This window comes from Schistocerca americana, chromosome 2 (assembly GCF_021461395.2).
Source record: "Schistocerca americana isolate TAMUIC-IGC-003095 chromosome 2, iqSchAmer2.1, whole genome shotgun sequence".
Lineage (NCBI taxonomy): Eukaryota > Metazoa > Arthropoda > Insecta > Orthoptera > Acrididae > Schistocerca > Schistocerca americana.
In genome coordinates, this window is record NC_060120.1 from 803,851,918 (window position 1) to 803,872,505 (window position 20,588).

The 20,588-nt window shown below is 39.1% G+C and overlaps 1 protein-coding gene across 1 annotated transcript; it reads right to left on the reverse strand.

Moving 5' to 3' along the window:
* Positions 1 to 256: 256 nt before the first annotated feature.
* On the reverse strand, positions 257 to 18,231 carry LOC124596572. The gene is made up of 5 exons (XM_047135765.1): positions 18,207 to 18,231; positions 13,974 to 14,227; positions 4,473 to 4,637; positions 2,785 to 2,896; positions 257 to 523 (listed from the first exon to the last, which is right to left on the reverse strand). The coding sequence occupies exons 2-5, from the start codon at positions 14,207 to 14,209 to the stop codon at positions 455 to 457; spliced, it is 582 nt and encodes a 193-aa protein (XP_046991721.1). The 5' UTR covers positions 14,210 to 14,227; positions 18,207 to 18,231; the 3' UTR covers positions 257 to 454.
* Between the last annotated feature and the right edge of the window lie 2,357 nt (positions 18,232 to 20,588).

A 20,588-nucleotide genomic window follows, 5' to 3' on the forward strand; every position in this document is an offset into this window, starting at 1 on the left:
GACATTATTCTAAGCAAAGTAAGTTTAAAAATTACGTCTCTTCGTAGAGATAAATCGTTGTTTACTAATAAAAGGAACTGCTTTTCAGTGGAGGCGTGTTCTACTCACATGCCACGGAATAATTCACTTAGTAGCACAATCATTTTATTAGGTTGCAGCAAGCCTGTAACATAGACTGTTTGCAATTAATGTTGTTTGCGGTGTCAGAAATATTGAGTGAAACACATTTAATTCTTTAAGATATTAATCAGTTTTATTGGTTTCAATACAAATTCCTTCTGAAATGTGAACTTCTTGGTGAACATAATGCCATTAGCGTCACAATATTTATGCATACTCATATTATGAGCTCCTTCTGTTTTCTTTGCTCTTCTGTTTTTCACCCATATGCACATTGTACACAGTGTAGCGGTTGATTCCCTTCCTGACCATTGCACTTGAGGTTATTTATTTTTTAATGTCGTAGAAGGTCGTTGAGAAATTGTGTTGCACCCATATCGAGTACAAGGTTCTCGTAGGTTACCTGCAGAAAATAACACAGAATGAGCTTTCAGTAACACTAATAATATCACTTAAACACATCTAAATGAAACAAAATATTATTTACGAGAACTGGAGCACGAGAATATATTTTAATTTTACTACATTCCTATGGCTTACGTAGAACTGAACAGTTGTTTTGCATAAATGATCATTTGACGATTGTTAGCAAGTTTCTAAACCCAGAGTCGGTGAAACTACAACAAATCATTAATCTGTAACCTACAGTAGGATTAGATGAGTGACATCGAATTAAAGCTGACTAATACCACGACGTCTGTACGTTAATGTGAATACAGTCAACTACTGTAAAACGTCATTTTCAATCAGATCCCCATTTCGCTATTTTCGTTAATTGTATAGACTGTGGGACTTCTTCTTACCCGCCATAATCCAACTGCCAATCTCAAATATCTTGTGAAATATAGGTTACTGTTTCTCATCAACAACCATGTATATTGTGATTTGCTAAAGTTCTTTACTGCTTGGCACTGTAAACTGTCATAAACTTAGTTTCATTTTAACGCGTAATTCTTGTATCATCTGACATTCTAGTACACCGAAAATTTGTTGAATACTCGAAATTGATATGTCCAAACAGAAACGTTTTTGTTTGATCCAGTAAAAATGGCTGGTGTTTAAAAAAATTGTTAAAAATCTCTTTAGAGCATATCATTTGCCAAAAACTTTTCGAACAATTTAGACAGATGCATAAATACACATTTAATTAAAATTCAACAATGACAGATCCTTGTCCTTTCTGGACCTACTTCAGCTACCTGCGAAGCAAATCAAGCCATTTTGGACGAAGCAAGGAGGACATATAAAGCTGACCAGCAGATGCAAACAGGGCATTATTGGCCAAGAGAAGCCTACTAGTGTCAAACATAGGCCATAATTTCAGGAATACACTTTTGTAAATACACGTTAGGAGCACAGCAGTGTGTAGTAGTGAGTCCTGACTGCAAGAAAACGGGAACAGAAGAGAACCGAAGCATTTGAAATGTAGTGCAGCAGAGGAAAGGTAAAAATTAGGTGGACTGATAAGAAAAGGAATGAGGAGGTTCTCCTCAGTACGGGCGAAGAAAGGAATGTACGGACAACACTGACAAGAAAAATCGACAGAACTTCAAGACACGTTTTAAGACGTCAGGGAATAACTTTCATGGTAATGTAGATACGGAGGGAAAAATTGTAGAGAACACAGAGATGGGGATACATCTAACAGATAGTTGAGGAGTAGGGTTCAAGTTGGCACAGGACCGGAATTCGTGGCAGCCGCATTAAACCAGTCAGAAGGCTGATGACTGAAAATAAAATAGAATGACAGTAGTCTACATTTCATTATACAAACATACAAATTTTTGAAGCTCCTTGATATTAGCGGTAGCGTAAGCAGTTAGGCGTATGGTCGAGGTTACAGCGTTTATTTAGTCCTCCTGTTAGATGAGAGAACTGCTGAAGAGCTAGACTGAAGTCACATTCATAGTGACTGTGTTGTGAAAAATGTCTTTGGTGCCAAATTCTGGATCTTCTGCTTGTTATAAGAAGTCATCTTCACTAGTTTGTCCATCCGAGCGCAATTCCAGGACTGACCCAAACCTTTAATGTCAGTTACGATTACCTTTGAATTTTGCTAACTAACATACGGACGTAATTCCTTCGGGAGTAGCACCACCGGAGGAATAGTTATAATGAGATACTGTGGCTTATCTTACCATAGGCATACCATCAGCTGTATTCAGCGAGATGAAATTAATTGAACCTTTCATAGAAGGGAAAAATGCGTGTAATTTAGTGTTTGATTATTTTTAGAGACGTGCCCATTCAGCGTAACTGATTAAGGTGACTAGACGCGATGAACAGAAAATGTCACATTATATTAACATTTCACGTTAAGCATTTCTGGAATATTATGAGTGCCACTTGTGGCTGCTCTGAAAAATTTCATCTCTGAAAGATTTCGCTGGTACGATTTCATACCATTTCACTTCATTGCATTTATCCCCATTGATCTCTTTTGTTTCGTTTCACTGAATTCAATCCATTTGATACCACGTGAAAAACTAATTGAATTTTCAAAACCGATCATATTAAAATCTAGCACACAACATTTTTTGGTCATAAAGATAAGTAGTCAAACTGCTATCTGGAATGTTGGTTTTGTCCTCAGATGATTAACGTTTTCCACAGACCAATTCTAGATTTCAGGATATTACCACTGACTTAATAAAGAATACTTACCTTAATTGAAGGTGCAGATAGTTTTATATCCACAGAGTTGATAGCCAGTTTGCTATCGTCAATGACAGTATAATCTGTAGAAGCTTCGACATCATAGTCAGTCAGTGTTATACTGGAAAAGTAATACCATATAATAAATTCGTTGTCAATAGAAATATAAAAACTAGTTGATAATTTGCAATATCAACCTCATATTTAAATCGAATTTGATAAATTTCATCGAAAACTGAATGATAAATTAAGAGAGGAAAGTTGAAACATGCAACTCTTTTCGCGTTATAATATCAAGAAAACCATCCATCATTGGCCAACAAGACTAGTAACTGATACTTAGGGTCTTGGCGAAAAGCTTGATTTGTACTGTGCTTGTTTGATAGTCCAAGTCGATATTTCCAAATGTCAGACCAATTTTGCCTAGGAGTGTCTCTTTCTGCTGCTGAAACAATTGCCACGTGTAGCCTACTCTGAATTACGTTCGAAGCGACTGCGTGACCTGTGGCCGTAGTCACTGCCACAGCACTCGTACTGGCTGAAAGTGTACTACTGAAGCTCTCTATGCCCAAAAATATGGTATTCTTGAAACACCCTTTATTCTCATCGAGGGCGTCGCAAATGCAGCAGACGCAGATGCCTCCTTTTAGGAACTGGGGGGCTTACAGATAACGACAAGCTGCTTTTGCGTGTTCCGTTGACCCCCATATCAACATAACACATAATCACTTCACGGAGCTCATATAGTTTGCACTCCATATTGTGTTGAAAACCTTATATGTGAGCAACAGTTAGTAAGCTACACAAAGAGCTTTAAAGTACACTTACTTCGAAATGGACTGAATGCATTGTGTACCATCATCAATGAGGCTTCCTCACAAGCGCCACTAGTTGTTTGATGAAAGAATGGAAGCCCAATCTGTTGAATCGGCTAACTAGTTCAACGAACGTCATGTAAGAGTACTGTTACCTTGTAATTGTGCTGATATCAATTTGGTTTTAAGTGCTGAGATTTTGGGATTTTCTGTTTATATAAGGTGTATAGTTCGTTAAATTATTTTAGAACAAAGTAAAATTACTTCGTCACCAATCAATCTCTATTAGCGTTAGATTTCTTACCCAACACCTCCAAGATTAACATCACACAAATATATTTTAAATGTACGTGCTAGCATGTCTTTCCTGAAAGCGTTTGTCTGGACTTTAGCTTTATAAGGAAGTGAAACAGCACACACCAGAAGGGAATAGGATCTTTTGAAATGTCGTGTTTTAGAAGGCTTCTGAAGGTTACGTTATAGTTCAGTTAACTGATGAAGATGTACTGAATCGGACCAGGGAGAAAATAAAATTATGGCTCACCTTGACTGAAGGAAAGAATTTCTTTGAAGTTCATATCCAAAGGTACGGAGGTAAAGTTAACAAGGGAATGGAAGTCGTCGGGAGTGGGTCTTGAAAGGTGGGGAATAAGTGAGGGATACCAGGGTTTCACTTCATTAAACATAGTTCAAGAGAATATAAACTGTAATAGTTACATAGATCTGAAGACAGTTAAACGTGATAGTTGCATCAAATCCACCGAATCCCACAATAACAACAAAAAGAACAATTATCCGTACCAGCGAAGCATGGACGGCTAGTTTTTATACTGTGGCGCTGAAATATCTATTATATAGGCTAGAAGTTAATTGTCAACTCACCTGATCCCTCCTTGTCCTTCCAAAAGGGAACCGCTTGCAGTTCCATACAAGCTGTATTGTCCATCAATAGCTAGCGTACCGCTTACTAGAACAGAGTTTCCATTTCTGCCCACTTTAAGCGACGGGAGACCAGAGAGAGTAAGATTAGTCAGCACGCCGTCCACGCTGAAACACAATGCACAGCGATTACACGAAGAAGACTGGCCTCGAGAGCGCGGAGCAATACAAAGACAAGCGGACACAGGATAGTAACTTTACCAGTTCTATAAACCTATCAATTGCTTGTGAACCGAAAGACAGATTTTGTGCTTAATATCGAACACACCAAAGCGTTTACAATGGGGTGCTATACGAGGATGATAAAGAGTAGTTGGCCTGGTAACTTACGTTATGCTACAGATTCGGCGAGGGGAGGAATATGTGGAAAATATTTACATGAAGAAGGGGCAAAATGATAGGAGATGTCTTAAGACATCAAGGAATAAATTCCATTGTGTTGGAAAGAACTGTAAAAACAGTGCGGGAAGAAAGAGCTTGGAATGCATACAACAAATAATCGAGGACACTCTTTGGGAGCGCTACTCAGAGAGGAAGAGGTTGACACGGGAGAGAAGTTCATGACTGGCTCATCAAATAAGTCAGAAGACTGCTGACAAAAAGTAATGTTCCACTTCACCAGCGATATGGAGACAGATTCCGAGAGTGATGCTGATATTACTGTACCGTTTTCGACTGCCGCAATTCAAGGGGTCGCGGCAAACACGTCACATAGGGATGGACGTCAGTTCTCTACAAAAATAAAAACCTAAACCGGTGGACGTATCGCCAGTTCGCATCTCGATAGTTATATCCCTTATAGACCACGAATTTAACCCTGAGCTCAGTTCTGTTGAGCCGATTCTGACTTTGATCATCAGTACTGATTTCTGCTAACGTTACTTGCATTCGTCGTGTTCACACTCTACTGTGTCTTGGGCCATCGATATAGCATCCGTTCTGGTTTATGCCCGATACATGATTCACATAAATGACTGTGTAATTTCTGTCAGACTATGACACAAAATTTTCTTTTACGTAGCGAGGTGAAGATTTTGTTTACATTCAGCGAATCCTTTCTGGGAAGAGATCAGGGCATACTACTGTCGATGGTGCAGGCAACGAACTTGATGTACCTGGTATACCACGATTGGGTTGCGCTGTGAGCTCCAAATTAGTCGAAGATTCCTACTTCTTAATGACAACCACCGATAGCTAATATGAATTGTTCAAACTATTCGAAAGGTCACACCACTAACACGATAGTAAATTGCGATGTAGTAGTTACCAAATCAACATTCTACTTAATAATAAGCTTCCATTTGCACTGGATTGTGTTGTATTGTATGTTAACCGGGGGCCTAGCAACGACGGAGAGGCTCCGTCCCCACCGCAGCCGCAGTGGAGTGCATGGACTGAAAACTGTGTCCCGCTGGGACTTACAAAGCGTCTCGCTGATCTGCTTAAGCCAACATTTGGCGCGGCCAGATGAACTACGATTCAAATTACTTTGAACTAGTTTCCGCACTCCATTGTATCATGGAGTAGATTAGGCCACAGATCCTGATTACTGTGGGTGCAGCGTACCACGTGATCTTATGAAGTTCCCGAATGTGGCACACAGGACTTCCAACATTTGACATGGTCAGTTGAGTAATGGTGGATGGTGTACTGGGTATATCATTTAGCACATGAGGCCGATTCGATGCAGCACTCTTCACACAGGCTTATGAATTCCCACACTGTACCGCAGAGGACTGGAAGCCTGCAACTTGCTCATGTCAATCACGGAATAAGTTTCCTCAAGCACGTTGACGGTTTTGGGTATCTACCACAGCTCATGAAGCTGTTGATCCGACTTTCATTAGGAACGACTGGAATTTTGAAGCCCTCTTATAGAGCGTTTCGTCCGCCATCTGATACTGTACACAAATGTTGGGACCGAAGACGCAGAGATCAGGGCTGGACTCGGCATGGCGAAACATGGTTAGGTACCATATTGGTGGCGCACATAACAGGGACCATATTACGTTTCCGCTATAGCTCACATTCACCAACCTTATTTCTGCTCTGATGCCACAGAGGGCGCCAACAACAGAACTGTATCATGCTTCACATCAGATGAATTCGCATTTGCGAAAAATGGCTACCATCGGCTGTAGAATGGAATGACGAAAATGAAAATTTGTGCCGGACCGGGACTCGAAACCGCTTTTTCCGCGCTCGCTTTGCCCTTTTTTTTTCGTTAGAACTCGCGGCCTTTGCGTTTCGAGGGTAAGTGCTCTACCATCTTTTTCTTTATATATATTTGATGAAGATAGGAGAAACAGAAACCTTTACTATTCACAAAACCACAGCACGTCCTTACACATTATAAGTGTCCTGGAAGAAACCTCGCTGCCGTCCTACCATGAAGCATGAAATAACAACAAAGCCAAAGCGAGGCCACCTCAGGCACCCTTATGAACGGTATTTACAGATATTAAAGCAAAATTCAAGGAAACATTCCATTGCTAACTGTGCAAGTGTTAGTTCATCCTGGTCGCATACCCGCGTAGTTTTCTTCAGTTGACCACTTTACTTGGTCGGCTCCACATCGACAGCACCGCCGCTCATCTTTGCGCACCTGGCAGACCCAAAGTATATGGCGGGTCCGAAAAAACCATTCCTAGGAAATCTGCGTACCAGTCCTTGTACTTTCGCAGCCGTAACAATTTTGTGTGTTCATCTTTCGAGAATTGTCAATATTCCAGTACGTTCAGTACGTTCAGATGTGTGTCTCTATATATGTAATCGACCGTCATACCTGTGATCCATGCCACTGCGTTCGTCGTATGACGCGGAAAATACGTTTCCTCAGAAAAAAATACTACGTCGGGAGATATTGCCATACATATAGAGCGCAGCATGGACGCTATTATCTTCCTCGCTGGAGTCCAGACAGCAAACCCTTCGCCGCAGACCAGCCTTTGGTCGTCCGTATCCAGCATGTCACATTGCTCACAGATGTGCGAATCCGCCAAATGTATTTCGCACTTTTTGTCATTTGTTGGGTATTTTCGATTCACGACAATGTATCGTGTAGACCTGACTGTTGTAGGTATGTGGGGATGGTGTACCAAGCGCCACACCACGTGCCAATTAACGGTAGGATGTTTCCATTCCACCCCGTTCCGGGCGATCTGTCGAAGTAGCAGATTGTACACGTCCTTCGATATCTAATGTCGGGACGCCGGTAAACGCTCTCAAACGTAACTGTGTTCAGTGGTGAATGTGGATCTGTCGCAGAGGACTTGAGGACCTGGGTCTGCACATCTGGTCAGATCTCCTGATCACACACCCTGTGATCACACACCCTGTGACTATTTCTTATGGGGTTGTGTAGAGGAAGCTGTTAGCGTCCCGCCTCTACCAACCACTGTGAACGACCTACGGAACCGGGTCACTGCTGCCGTGTACTCAGTAATACGAGATACGCTTTCGCGTGTATGGGACGTGGTTGGCTACCTCGTCGATGTTTGCCGTACAGCCAACGGCGACCACATTGAACATTTATAACATGTATCACCCTTCTAATTATTAAATAATTATTATAAACTAATTAATAAATTATTCAACTTATTAAACTTATATAAAAGATTATAAAAAGACTTGCAACTTCCTCTTTCCTTTGGTATCAACCTTGTCAATTTTGGATTTGTAGTTGAATAAATACGAAGTTTTGAAAATGGGTCCATCATTTAGAATACCCGGTATTTAGACTGAAAAATTAAAGGTAAGCTATACTCTTAATTTTCGGCACAAGTATACTTAGCAGCAGTCACAAATAAATTATTCATTGCTTTTAAAAGCCAAATCAGTTACAGAGAAAGGATAGCATAATTAGAGGTGCTAACTAGAGACTGCAAATTTCTGTGCGGAAGTTACAAATGCAAGAAGTCTTATGATGATTGTCTCATTTGCGACGTGCTCATAATGCGCTCTCCCGGTAACAAATTACAGAAAGAGCTTCTTAGTTTGACCAGTCTTAGCAAGACTGTTTGCCTTCAATCTGGGTGCATGAACAGACGCTAGTATCAGGTGACACAATTCAGTTGGATGATGCTGTCATGTTGACAGTCTGTATGTACAGCTACATCTCCGCAAGCCACCGTATGGTGCGTGGAGGAGGGTACCCTGCCTCTCTAATCTGTCAAACACAGCCGGTTCACGAGCGCTACCTTCCGCGTACGTCTCAGGGCCTTAAACAGATGAAGCAGAAGAAAGTTACAACCATGCGCATGATGCTGTGTTAATCACAAGTGCGAAGAGTGTTATTACCAAAGCACGCACTGCAATTCGTGCAAGAAAGGCAAGCAAGAAATGCAATTTGTGTAACACTAAGCAAATCAGGACACGAAATCAGACACTCAGGTAAACAAATAAAAAAATTTTAGTGGTGTTCACGACGAACGGATGTGATTTGTATATATAAAAGCCATGGCCCGACTGAGTGAATCATCATCGCCCAGCCCCAACCGCTAAGGATAGAAACTTGAAATTTGGAGAGAGTGTTAACTTTATACTGAAGGCGTCATTTAAGAAAGGCTTTTTCAAATTCCCGCCACTAAGGGGGTTAAAACGGGTGTGAGTGCTTTTTCGAAAATATGTCGCCATTAAGGCAATTTTGAAACCAGACGTACGAAAATTGGTATTTACTTTCTCAGTCAGAAAGAAATGTACGTGTTTCAGCGCTTTTGGAAATTCAACCACTAAGATGGTAAAATAGAGGGTGATTTTTTTTAAAACAAATAATTAGTAAATAACTGCCAAAGTATTTTAAAGCCTCATATATGAAAATTAGTGTTTTATTTCTCGGTTGGAAATAAAAAAAAGTGATAAAGTGTATATGGAAACGAAATCCCATAAGGGGATGAAAAAGCGAATGAAAATTTTATGAAATTATTTCATTACGAAAGCATTATCTAAGTTAAATCTATGTTAATTTGTATTTGGGTTCTCTGTTAGAAATAAATAAAAGAAAAATACCTTGTTGTGGAAATTCCTTGTTGTGGAAATTCGACCCCTTAGAAGGTAAGACAGGATGGAAATTTTTAATAAAATAGTTTGTTAGATTAAAAAATAAGTTAAATCTTTGAACACTGGTATTTCACTTCTCGGTTAGATATGAAGAAATATGTTTTACGGGGTGAAGGTTTCCATGAAATACCACCACAAAAACGCTTAAGGCATGTTTAACAAAACCTTGGACTCCAACTACCAGAATAGCTTTCTCATCAGATGGGCAAAAAGCACAGTGTTTGCTTTTAAGCAAATGAAAATGCATTATCTGGACACATTGAGTAAATAAAGTGACACTGAAATTTCAAACCGAAACAGGCTCTTCATTTCCCTCAATTAATTTGCTGGTGTATAAGAAATTAGGTTCACTGAAATTAATTGAATTTCAGATTTCGCTGTTTAATTACAGAGACCAATAAATAACGATCAAAGATCAATTCATAACGGAAACTGCATACAAGAGTTTATCAAACAGGTCAGGTTTATGGTAGTTAGTTGATTAAGCTATAAATTTACAGGATCTTGACTTATTAAATGAGCTAGGCTCCACAGTCCATGGAGGGGCAGATCAGATTAACGCTGACGTTCCCAAAGAAGAGATGCTGTTGCAAAAATATACCATTTCTTCTGAACCATTAAAAGTTACAAACCTCACATCATGCTGAAGTCGAATGTCGTGCCTAAATTCTGGAAAGCATGTAATATTCCATTTGTATGAAATGACAGAGTGAGACAGTAACTATATCACCTAGAGGAGAATGGCAGTACTGAATCCAATAGCAGTAGCCAATGGGCTATACCGGTCGTTGTAGAACAAAAACCGAATGGCACACTGTGGATCTGTGGTGATTTCCATGTGACATTCAATGCGCAATGCATAACAGATACCTAAACAGTTAAGAAACCGGAAGAACTAATGTCTGAATTAGCTGGTGGCATATATTTTGCAAAACTTTATCTGAAGTAGGCCTATTTACAGTTACTTCTAAATGAAAACACACAGGAATTTTTGGGCGTAAATACTCTGTTTGGACCTTACCAAAACTAGTGATTGCCATTTTGGATTGCCAGCGCAAGGTGTTTGCTCCAGCGATACTAAGAACCATTAATTAGAAATGCTCTAAACACCGTTAACTACCTGGGTGATATTATTGTCTCATAAAAAACTCCTGCAGTAGCGTTATGTGACTTGGAGAGTGTATTTAAAATTTTAGAAACAGCCAGTTTGAAAATCAATTACGAACCATAGAGCTCCCAGAGATATGAAGCAATCGTGTGCTGAACTAGGTCAAATTAATTGCTACAGGAAGTTTTTGCCACATGCAGCATCCATAAGGAAATCGTTTCACTAACTCTTACGAAAGGCACTAAATGGACTTGTAACAATGAAGGTGAACGTCCATTTGAAAGCTTAAAACAAACAAACTTTACTGAACGTGGAAAGTGTCACCTTATACTATCCAAATAAAATTTTTAACTTTTGCAGCAGTTTGTTCCCAATACGGAGACGGCACAGTCTGAGGTTACACAGAGAACATGATTTTGTAAGGCCAATCACGTTCACGTCCAAAACACTGACAATTCCTCAGAGAAGCTACAATCAAACTGAGAAGTAAAATAATGCGTTCAACTTTGTGGTTAAAAAGTTTCATGAATACATTAACAACCAAAGATTCATTCTACTTACGCACACAAGCCATTGTGGCTATGTTTGGAGCTAACGCTTCTGGTGTTTCGCACTGCTTTTCTAAAACTATGATTGTGAAATAGTTTTCAGACGCACAGATCAATACACGGAGCTTGTGCTGAAGGATCTAGTATTACCTAAAATCGAACATTGCTTTCTCTTCGAGTTTCCTTTAGATAAAAAGTTAATCAATCAACCTGATATTAAATCGTATTGGAAAATGACACTTGCTCTCACTATCAACAGATCGGTCATTCTGATACATTGAGAATCAGGAAAGACATTTGTGGTGATCCCCAAAGTATTATCGTAATTATGTTTAGTCCCTCCTTGGACGATGATTCTCCTTTATTATGTTTACTGGAGACGGAATTCGTGGCTCCGTGTCTGACAAGGATGATGAACTACATGGCTTGACACCTGTTTCAATGTCACTTTCACTCTTTAAGCACGAATCGTCATTATTGTACTCCACATGTACATTGCCCGCACTGTGAAGGGTATACGACATGGCAAATTCCACTGACTCATCTCGCAGAAGCACTAGTGTTTCATCTACTCTTCCTTGTCACTCTATGAAATTCCTTGGAGTCCTTTCTAGCGAAATGTTGTTGCGGGTATAATGTAAACTTTGCTTTCTTTATCGTTGCCATTGCTCTGCTAAATATCAACTTCACTAGCACTGCAGCAGTGTTGTGAGTTACTCCTCGACCAAGCAGTTCAGCTGTACTCCGTAGCTTCATGCTGTCTGCACCACTGGATGGCCCCAGTCTTGCTCCCTGTTGCCATTAGTAGTGAACATTGTGGTCGCGTAGCAGACAGTATTTGGGGCGTCTGATGTAGTAAACATTATTGGTCTTCTGCGACCTATCACTGAAGGGGTTCCTTATTAGTATATCAAAATTTAAATTCCAGACGAGTGACTCAACACCTACGAAATGTCAAAAAACTTAAATAATAAAATATTACAAGTTGGCATTCTTTGTGTTCTTTCCAAAGCAATTTACGATGTAGGTCACGCTACAGTCTTAGAAAAACTGAAATTTTATGGAATTGATGGCTTTACACGCAACTAGTTTCAATTGGCTTTACACACAACCGGTTTCAATCATACTTAACAAACATAATGCAAATGCTGCACTCAATAATGCAGACAACTTTTGAAACGTTGGGAAGAAATCACAAAGGTAGTCTAGTTTGTTCAATTTTGGGTCCACGTCTATTCCTCATTTATGTGTACGACCTTCCACTTCACATTCATCAAGCAGAATTTTTACTTTTTGCAGACGCTACAAATATAATAAATCCCACTAGAGAGAAAGCAACAGAAGAGACGGTAAATGATATTTTCCGATGAAGTGATTCTCAGGAAATAGATTTTCGATAAATATTCAAAAAAAAAAACACACTTTATTCAGTTATGGGCAACAGACAGTCATACCAACAAGTGATGTAGCACATGAACCGGAGTCAGTAAATAGTATAGAATGTTCTACATTTTCGGGTATACGAAATAGTGGAAATTTTTATTAGAGGAAGCGTGTTACTGAGCTTCTCAAACAGTTGAGCTAATTTTGGGCTTAACAGCTTGGAAACAGACAAATCATTACTCTGGCTTATTTTCATATATCCACTCAATAAATTTTTGTGGAATAATTTTCCGAGGTAGCTCAAAATTTGAAAGAAAGTTTTGATCGCAAAAAAGGGAACAGTAAGAATACTATGTAGTGTTCACCCGCAATCTACATGTAAGTAGCTCTCCAAGGAGTTGAGCATTTAATTGCAACCGTCACAACACATGTATTAGTTAACTAAATCCGTAATAAAAAAAATCCATCAAAATTTCAGAAAAATTGTGATATTCACACCTACATCTCTAGTGGAGAAAATAACCTTTATTGCGCCTTATTAAAACTCTCAGTGGCACAGAGAGGAGCTCAATATGCAGCATCAAAAATGTTTTACATTTATCCAACACCTGACATGTAGCAAATCAAGTTTAAATCTAATCTAAAGGCATTTCTCTAGGACAACTCCTTGTCTATGGACGAATTTTGAATTAAAAATTGGTAGCCTTTAAAATAAAGCCTATATTTAAAATGTAATTGCACGAGAAGAACTACAAAATGTCTTCATCAAAGTTAACATTAGTCACTGACTCGTTTCACATCATTTCGATAAAAGTTCAAACGGGATATGGAGCATGTAACGAACTAGCTAACTACCTTTTCTTAAGGTCTTTGTGTGTCCCTTTCCCAGTACTTTAGATGGAATGTTACATAGCATCAGCAGTGATTGCAGTTATTTCCAGACCAGCTCGAAAAAGTATCGGACGAGATTTGCTATCGTCTAGATACTTGTGCACCCGGTGGAGACCACACTGAAAGTATATAAAAACTTTTAATCGTAAACTTAATCTCAAAAAGTAATAAAACTTGAATGTGCATAAATGCAAAACAAACATCCTTGAGAAATCCGGTGGTTATTTTTTATAATAATAGCTTTGTAGTCTTGAACGTAAGTTAAACTAAGTTCACCCCAAGTTTTCTTTTTTTTATTATTATTATTAGAAGAATCACGTCTTATAAAACACAACCATTTTTAATGAGCTGATCAACGGTGACGGAACAGTATCATCTGAAGAAGACTATCTCAAATTCAGTGATTCCATGCAACATTTGAGAACATAATAGCACAGATGTTGTGGTTGCACTTACTTTTGGGTTGTAGATTGCAGTGAGAAGGAGTATTTGCTGACTATTACAACGTCATCAGCGAGGGCTCTGATGTCACCAACGTGGCTCTTTTTCAGGGCTGGCAGCATTTTGGGGCCGACGTTTTCGGCACCGAAGCGCAGCAGTGTTTCGACCATGCGTCTGTGGTCGTAGCTTTCTGAAGTTGCCACACTGCCCAACAGCAGTGCGAGCACAGCGACGTAAGCAGGCGACTTCATTCTCTAGTAGCTTACAAGCTGCAAACATGTAAGTTGCTCTGTAGTTCTGATTAATTTTCGGTCTTTTCAATCCTTGATACGCGATACTCAGTGTATCAGAAGACAAATACTCTCGGAGGTGATTACAAATCAAGCAAAACGCTCATGTATTCTTCTCTGAACTGCAATTAATTTCAGACAGAGAGAGATTTTTCGTTAACCTGTGTGTACGAACGTATAAACGTAGTCATACCACGTGTCACATCAAACTTACTTACTTACACGAAAAGGTTAGTTGAAGGCATTACAAATACAAGGTAACTGAAACCGGTTCTCGTTCCAAAAACCGTCGATGTTGTGTGCGGCGTGATTAAAGGGCCTTTGCATGCGACTTACCATGAGAGAGAGACAGACACCTGTACGAATATCGAAACTGCTGTACATTTGGTTTGGCATAAATATTTTGCCAAGACCTGTTTTCGATAGGTCCAGCAAATTCTTCTGAAGCCCAAACATGAGCTCGTGACGAGAGGTGCAAGGAAACATTCGTAAAATTCGACCGAGAAAATGGAAATTCGGTACACAACATCTTAACACAAGATGAAAATTTGATGTAGTCTTACGGGCGGGTAACCAAGCAGCAAACAACGGTTTCGCTGTTCAAAGTTGAACCGAGGCAAAAGAAACCAAGAACATGATCTGTTGTTTCTTTAGTAACAGTAGACTTCTTGAGACCATTGCTTTGGAGGATCGCGTAGCAGTAAGGTATTGCCACAAGTCTTTGGTGAAATTGTGAAAAACAATACCTTATCATCCAACACCGTGAAATCTGAGCTCTCAGTTAGAACGTCAAACAATTGGTTTTTTAACGGAGAAAGCACAGCATTAATGTCTCAGTGCCCATATTCACCTCACATTATGACTAGCCACTTCCTTTTTTTCCCGCACATCAAATAAGAATTGCATGAACAGTGATGAGAATAAGTTGTGTCCTCCTTTATCGACAGTCCTATCAACATTAGATTGGGTGAAACGTTACCAGTTGCATGCAGTATTGGATTTCATTTACAGGCGAATATTTTGAGAAACAATAAAATTACTCGCACAAAAAATGATTTCTTTCCATATTTTTACACAAACTTAAAATGACGTACTCGTATTATGCTACGTTAAACGATTACCAGCCGAAACGGACTTTTTATCGAAAAATGTCAGTTTTTGGTATCTTTCGACTGAGAGTACTACAAGTACTTCATAATTATCTGTTGGATAGATTGTCCGCAATTATCTATTTATCGATGTTTTAGGGGCAGCTCAAACAGTAGGTACACAGCTAAAATTAGAAACTAAGTGTCCACTCAACAAAAACGCACCCTAAATGCCATTGTTAAATGCAGAATGTTGGAAGATACTTCTCATTTTAGACCTTTCAATTGTTGAACGACGATCTTAACAGTTTGATACTAGGAAAATTGAATGTATATAGTCTTTTTAATCAATTTTAGAGGCTGTCATTTCACGATGCTGCGGAATTCTGAAGAATTATAAGCATAAAACTCTTGACACCATGATTTTTTATGGTTTTGTCAATGCAATTCATGAGTGAAATTGACGCGTTTCTCATAAATATTTCGGTTTTTGAAAGTGACAATAATTAGGAACTTTTTCAACTTAGGTGGAAGAAGACAACTCCCCCTACAAAAATTATCTCCTCTATCACAAATTAGTAGGTAGGTAAGAGTTCTGTTGCTCAAATAATTTCATTAAAGTATCTGGTTCATTTGTTGAATCCTTACGAACTACGTTTGAATGGGTTGTTTTCCAGAATTAGATGTTTCAAATCAGAATATACCAACTACTTTTCTTCTTCAAGTGCTTGGAACCATCCGGAAAATGTAATTGATTTTTGTCGTAGAGGCATTAGAGACACTACTTCGTTGAATAAAGTTCCCAGCGACGAAACAAAAGGAAAATGGTATTACATATTGTAGCCATCTTCCTGTTTCCACAGGGATTCCTTGCCTTTCTTTCCCTGAACAAGCAAGCTTCTTTACAGTAGTGATAGAGGCACTAATCATGTTCCTCTTGAGCCATATTATTATAAAGGTGACAAACACTCTATTTGTTTTTGAACCGTATCAAAAGCTTAATTTTGCTAGATTTACGATAATGCATAATACATCTCTCTACCCTCTGTCGACACCACTAACCTTCCTCTCCCCAATTCCCGCCCACCCCCACGCGGCGTTATAAAACGATGGATGAACGTAGCCTGAGTATTTTGCGTTCCATTCTAGGAGGAGCTAGTTTTTCACACCTACTGTTGATGAAGAAATTTCTCCCAAAGCTATGTGTTGTACTGTGATATTACCATTTCGTAAGTACATGCAATGGTATGACACCTGATGTTCAAGTTTTATTGCACGAACAATGAAAGTTTGTAAGTGATAACCTCTTCTTTCTTTCTTTCATTACTTTGCGAGGAGGTGGGGGGGGGGGGGGGAGTATCAGCGAAGAAAAGTTTCGAAATGTTTGAAATTATTTTTAAAGAGTTTTAAAATTGCTATCTGCAACATTTCTCAAATACTGGATGAATATAATACTAGTAATTTGCGCGCCGTGAGATGTGATGCCTCAAGCCATACAGTATTTAAATTTAATTCTTGACATAATGTGTTAACTATTAACATAGGGTTACACCTCTTAATCAGTAGGTTATAGAAGCATTTTAAATTTTTGGATTCGGTCAGTAACTGTGTGAAATACTGAAAATCAAATTTTTGTGTCCCTGGAAGCCGTTAAGTTACAACTTGGTGTGGGTAACTGAATGGCCGTTTTAGCGGGAAAGCAATAGAGACCTTGAAAAAAAATCCTGACTGTGTGAGAACAGTTTCTTAGCAATGCTCTAATATGAGGGAATGTGTTGAATATTGTTGCCTTGGTGAAGTTCCTGTATTTTGGGTTATGTATATCTGTACAGACGGCACGGTCACCAGAATGTAGTATATCATTTACTGAGTATTTTTAAATTCAAAATCATCGTCATTGTGCTAGAGATATATTACCATTGTACTAAATTCCATCGAACAATTTAGCTATACAAATTTTGTAACATATATTCTTGATATTAAACAATCAGCACATACCCATGGACAATTTTAAAAATTTCATCGGTGGCGATATTTTCGTAAAAGTTTCATTAATTTACAAGGCCTTAGAAAAGTGACGGATCTAGATGCAAAAACTTTCCGTTACGTCCGAAACTATACGTGACGAGTCAGGTTCAGGTGTATGTTAATTTTTTCGGGAGTATATTTGAGGGAGCGGCATTCAGATTCCCTTCCAGACTTCCAGACTTCCATATTTAGATTTCGATTGTTTCCACAGTCCAGTTGAAACGAACTTCGGAATAGTTCTTCTGAATAGGTCACATTCTATTATCTTCCCCATCATTGTTTAACGGAGACAGTCGTCTGTGTCTGAAGATCTCGCGTCCTTTCTCGCCGTAAAATATTTGTCATTACGTTTCAGGATAATGAAATGAAACTACTGACTGGCTGGAAACGAACAAGACACATAACTGAAATCAGAAACTCAACGGTAACCAATCGTGATCACGTACAAGTTAAAACACATTAGAAACAAATGTATGAAATAAAATAAAATGAAAAAATTGAAGTGTCTACAGCTCGAAGTTCCGGAACTACGGAACAACGAAGCAATAACAAGAATTGTACATGTGTATACTCGTATATCACATTTAACAGCCAGCACATCGTAAAATACTGAACCCTAGCGTATCTAAATTATAAAAGCTGTGGTACGGTATGGACATTTTCACTGCTGCATTAAGACCTCAGAAACTACTGATTAATTCAGCTGCTTTGCATGAGAAAAGACTCACATCGATTTTAGAAACGGGAAGTTATAGTTCGAGCAGATATTCAGCCTGCTCTCCACTAGACAATCAAGGGGAAAACAGAACACAGATAAACCGTAACAGTGATATTAGTCTTACCTTAAACTCAATCGAAGGAGGATTGCCGAAAACGAACACAGCGCCTGACAAATATATATCCCTTGTCTCGCGATAAGAATCAGGTTTTCTCGGAACACTTATCTCCTGCACGTGATTGTGAAGTTCCATTCATAACGCGCTGTCAAGTGAGATGCTAAAAGATTTGACAAGAGTGATGATCCCTTCCAGTTAGGAACTGTATAATTGGTTCGTTTTACAGCTAGGACGTACTATTGGTATTACCGCTATGACATATAAAAAATTCCTGAATTCGTTTGTGTCTCCCACACAACCACGAAGAAGCCAGAAACCTTGGGTTAAGGGATAAAAGAGCAGAATTTTACTAAAAAGGAAAAAGGAAAGGGACTCGAACTGAGAAGTGAAAAATATAATACCTCACAATGCCGCATTCTACACCTTCTTGCCAAAAGACAGAACGATAATGTGGATTTGTACAATTTTTCTGAAATGTTGCGTTTACGATCCAGTCTCTTTTGATTCTCTTTTCTCCTTTCTGGATATAGATTGCCTGACAAAAAAAAATGTAGCTGGCGGAAGTCAGGGTCGAATGTTAGTATAACTTCGTGCATGCTACATCATTGGCGTGTATGTAAATGTAGCGCCTTTGTAATGTAAATGTTGCCGGCCGATGTGGCCGAGCGGTTCTATGCGCTTCAGTCCGGAACCGCGCTGCTGCTACGGTCGCAGGTTCGAATCCTGCCTCGGGCATGGATGTGGGTGATGTCCTTAGTTAGGTTTAAGCAGTTCTAAGTCTAGGGGACTGATGACCTCAGATGTTAAGTCCCATAGTGCTTAGATCCATTTGAACCATTTGATTTTTTAATGTAAATGTTGCAGTTATCTGTTAAAGACTGAACGGCTGCCAGAGGCATTAGTGTTGTTCGTGTTCAGCGTTGCTAATAGCTGCAGTAGGGCATGAAAGGGTCGTTTACAGCGTCACATGTTGAGTGATCACTCTGAAAGACACGTAGCACAGCACCTGACAATATTTGAACGGTGTCTCATTTTGGATCTTTCAATCGGCTTGTCTAATCCAGCAAGATCCAGATACATGGTTCATATACGACAGTTCCGGATGTTGGAGTGTTTGAGACTTGAGGGCAGACATACTTGTGGTCGTGTTTCCGGTCGACCGCATATGGCCTCCAAATGGTAGGATTACCATTCTGTGCAGCAAGCACAGTGCTGTTTCATGTGTTGATTGTATCACACTTGTAATATCAATCCCTATCTATTGTATAACTATGTGGATGTTGTCCAATTATGTCAGTCGAATATATATTTGGCACTGTGTCAGTCGTTGTGACTGAGCTGAAGGTTATAATACTCTTGAAGAATCAAGTTTGCCAAGATTGCTAATAATTCTTTTTATTGCTATTGCCGGTTTCGAGAGATCTACGCTGTCAACATCGTTTTGTAACATGATTAGATGTTCGTGGAGGTATGCTCCACTTTTTTCATTTAAATGTAAGCCACTTTGTTTATTGAATATGCATTTAGCTTCATTTATTTATGAAACACCTTTAGTGGCTTGCAATGCATGTTTGTATACATTATGTAGTTGTTATAAATACCTCGTTATGTTACATTTTCTCTTACTTTCCAGACTAGTAACAACTTTCGTAGCTCAAATTTCGTGAGTTTAAATTATCGTTTGGTGTTACTTATGATTCCCAATGTTGCTAGTCCATGTGTGTGGTCCTGGAGATGTGTTCATTCGGTCCCCACCCTCCAGCTGGCCGATTTCCAGCGTTAATCTCCATGATCATGCACGTGGGCTAGCAAAATTGGAAATTGTAAGTCACACCGAACGCTAACTTAACCCCTGAAACTTGTGGTACAAAAGTTGCTTCTAATCTGAATAACAAGATAAAAAAAACACGACAAAGTAACATTGCAACATATTTGTAACCACTACATTATATACAGCGTTAGGCGTGTGGCAAGAAACAAACTGCCTTTCTTTTAATTGCAAAGACGGGACATACGTCCGTGAATTTTGAAGTAACTGAGGAACGACGGTAAACGAAAAGACAATGACGATTATTAGATGTACACGCTCTTTACAATACTGAAAGTCACATAGTTATGATGCGTCAGTTTGTAATAAAAAGTGGCAGGATACATCGGAATCTCACATGTGCAGTATTTTATTCGTGTCATGCTGATGTTCTCAGCCACATTTAATTACAATTTGACGCAACATCACAATGTGACTTTCAACGTTGCAAAAACATGTACATCTAATAACGTTACAAGATACGATGCCGATATGTCGAAACTGGTAATAGTAATAAAAAAGAATTACTAGTGATCTTGGCAAACTTGATTCTTCAAGAATAATATATGTCAGTGGAATTC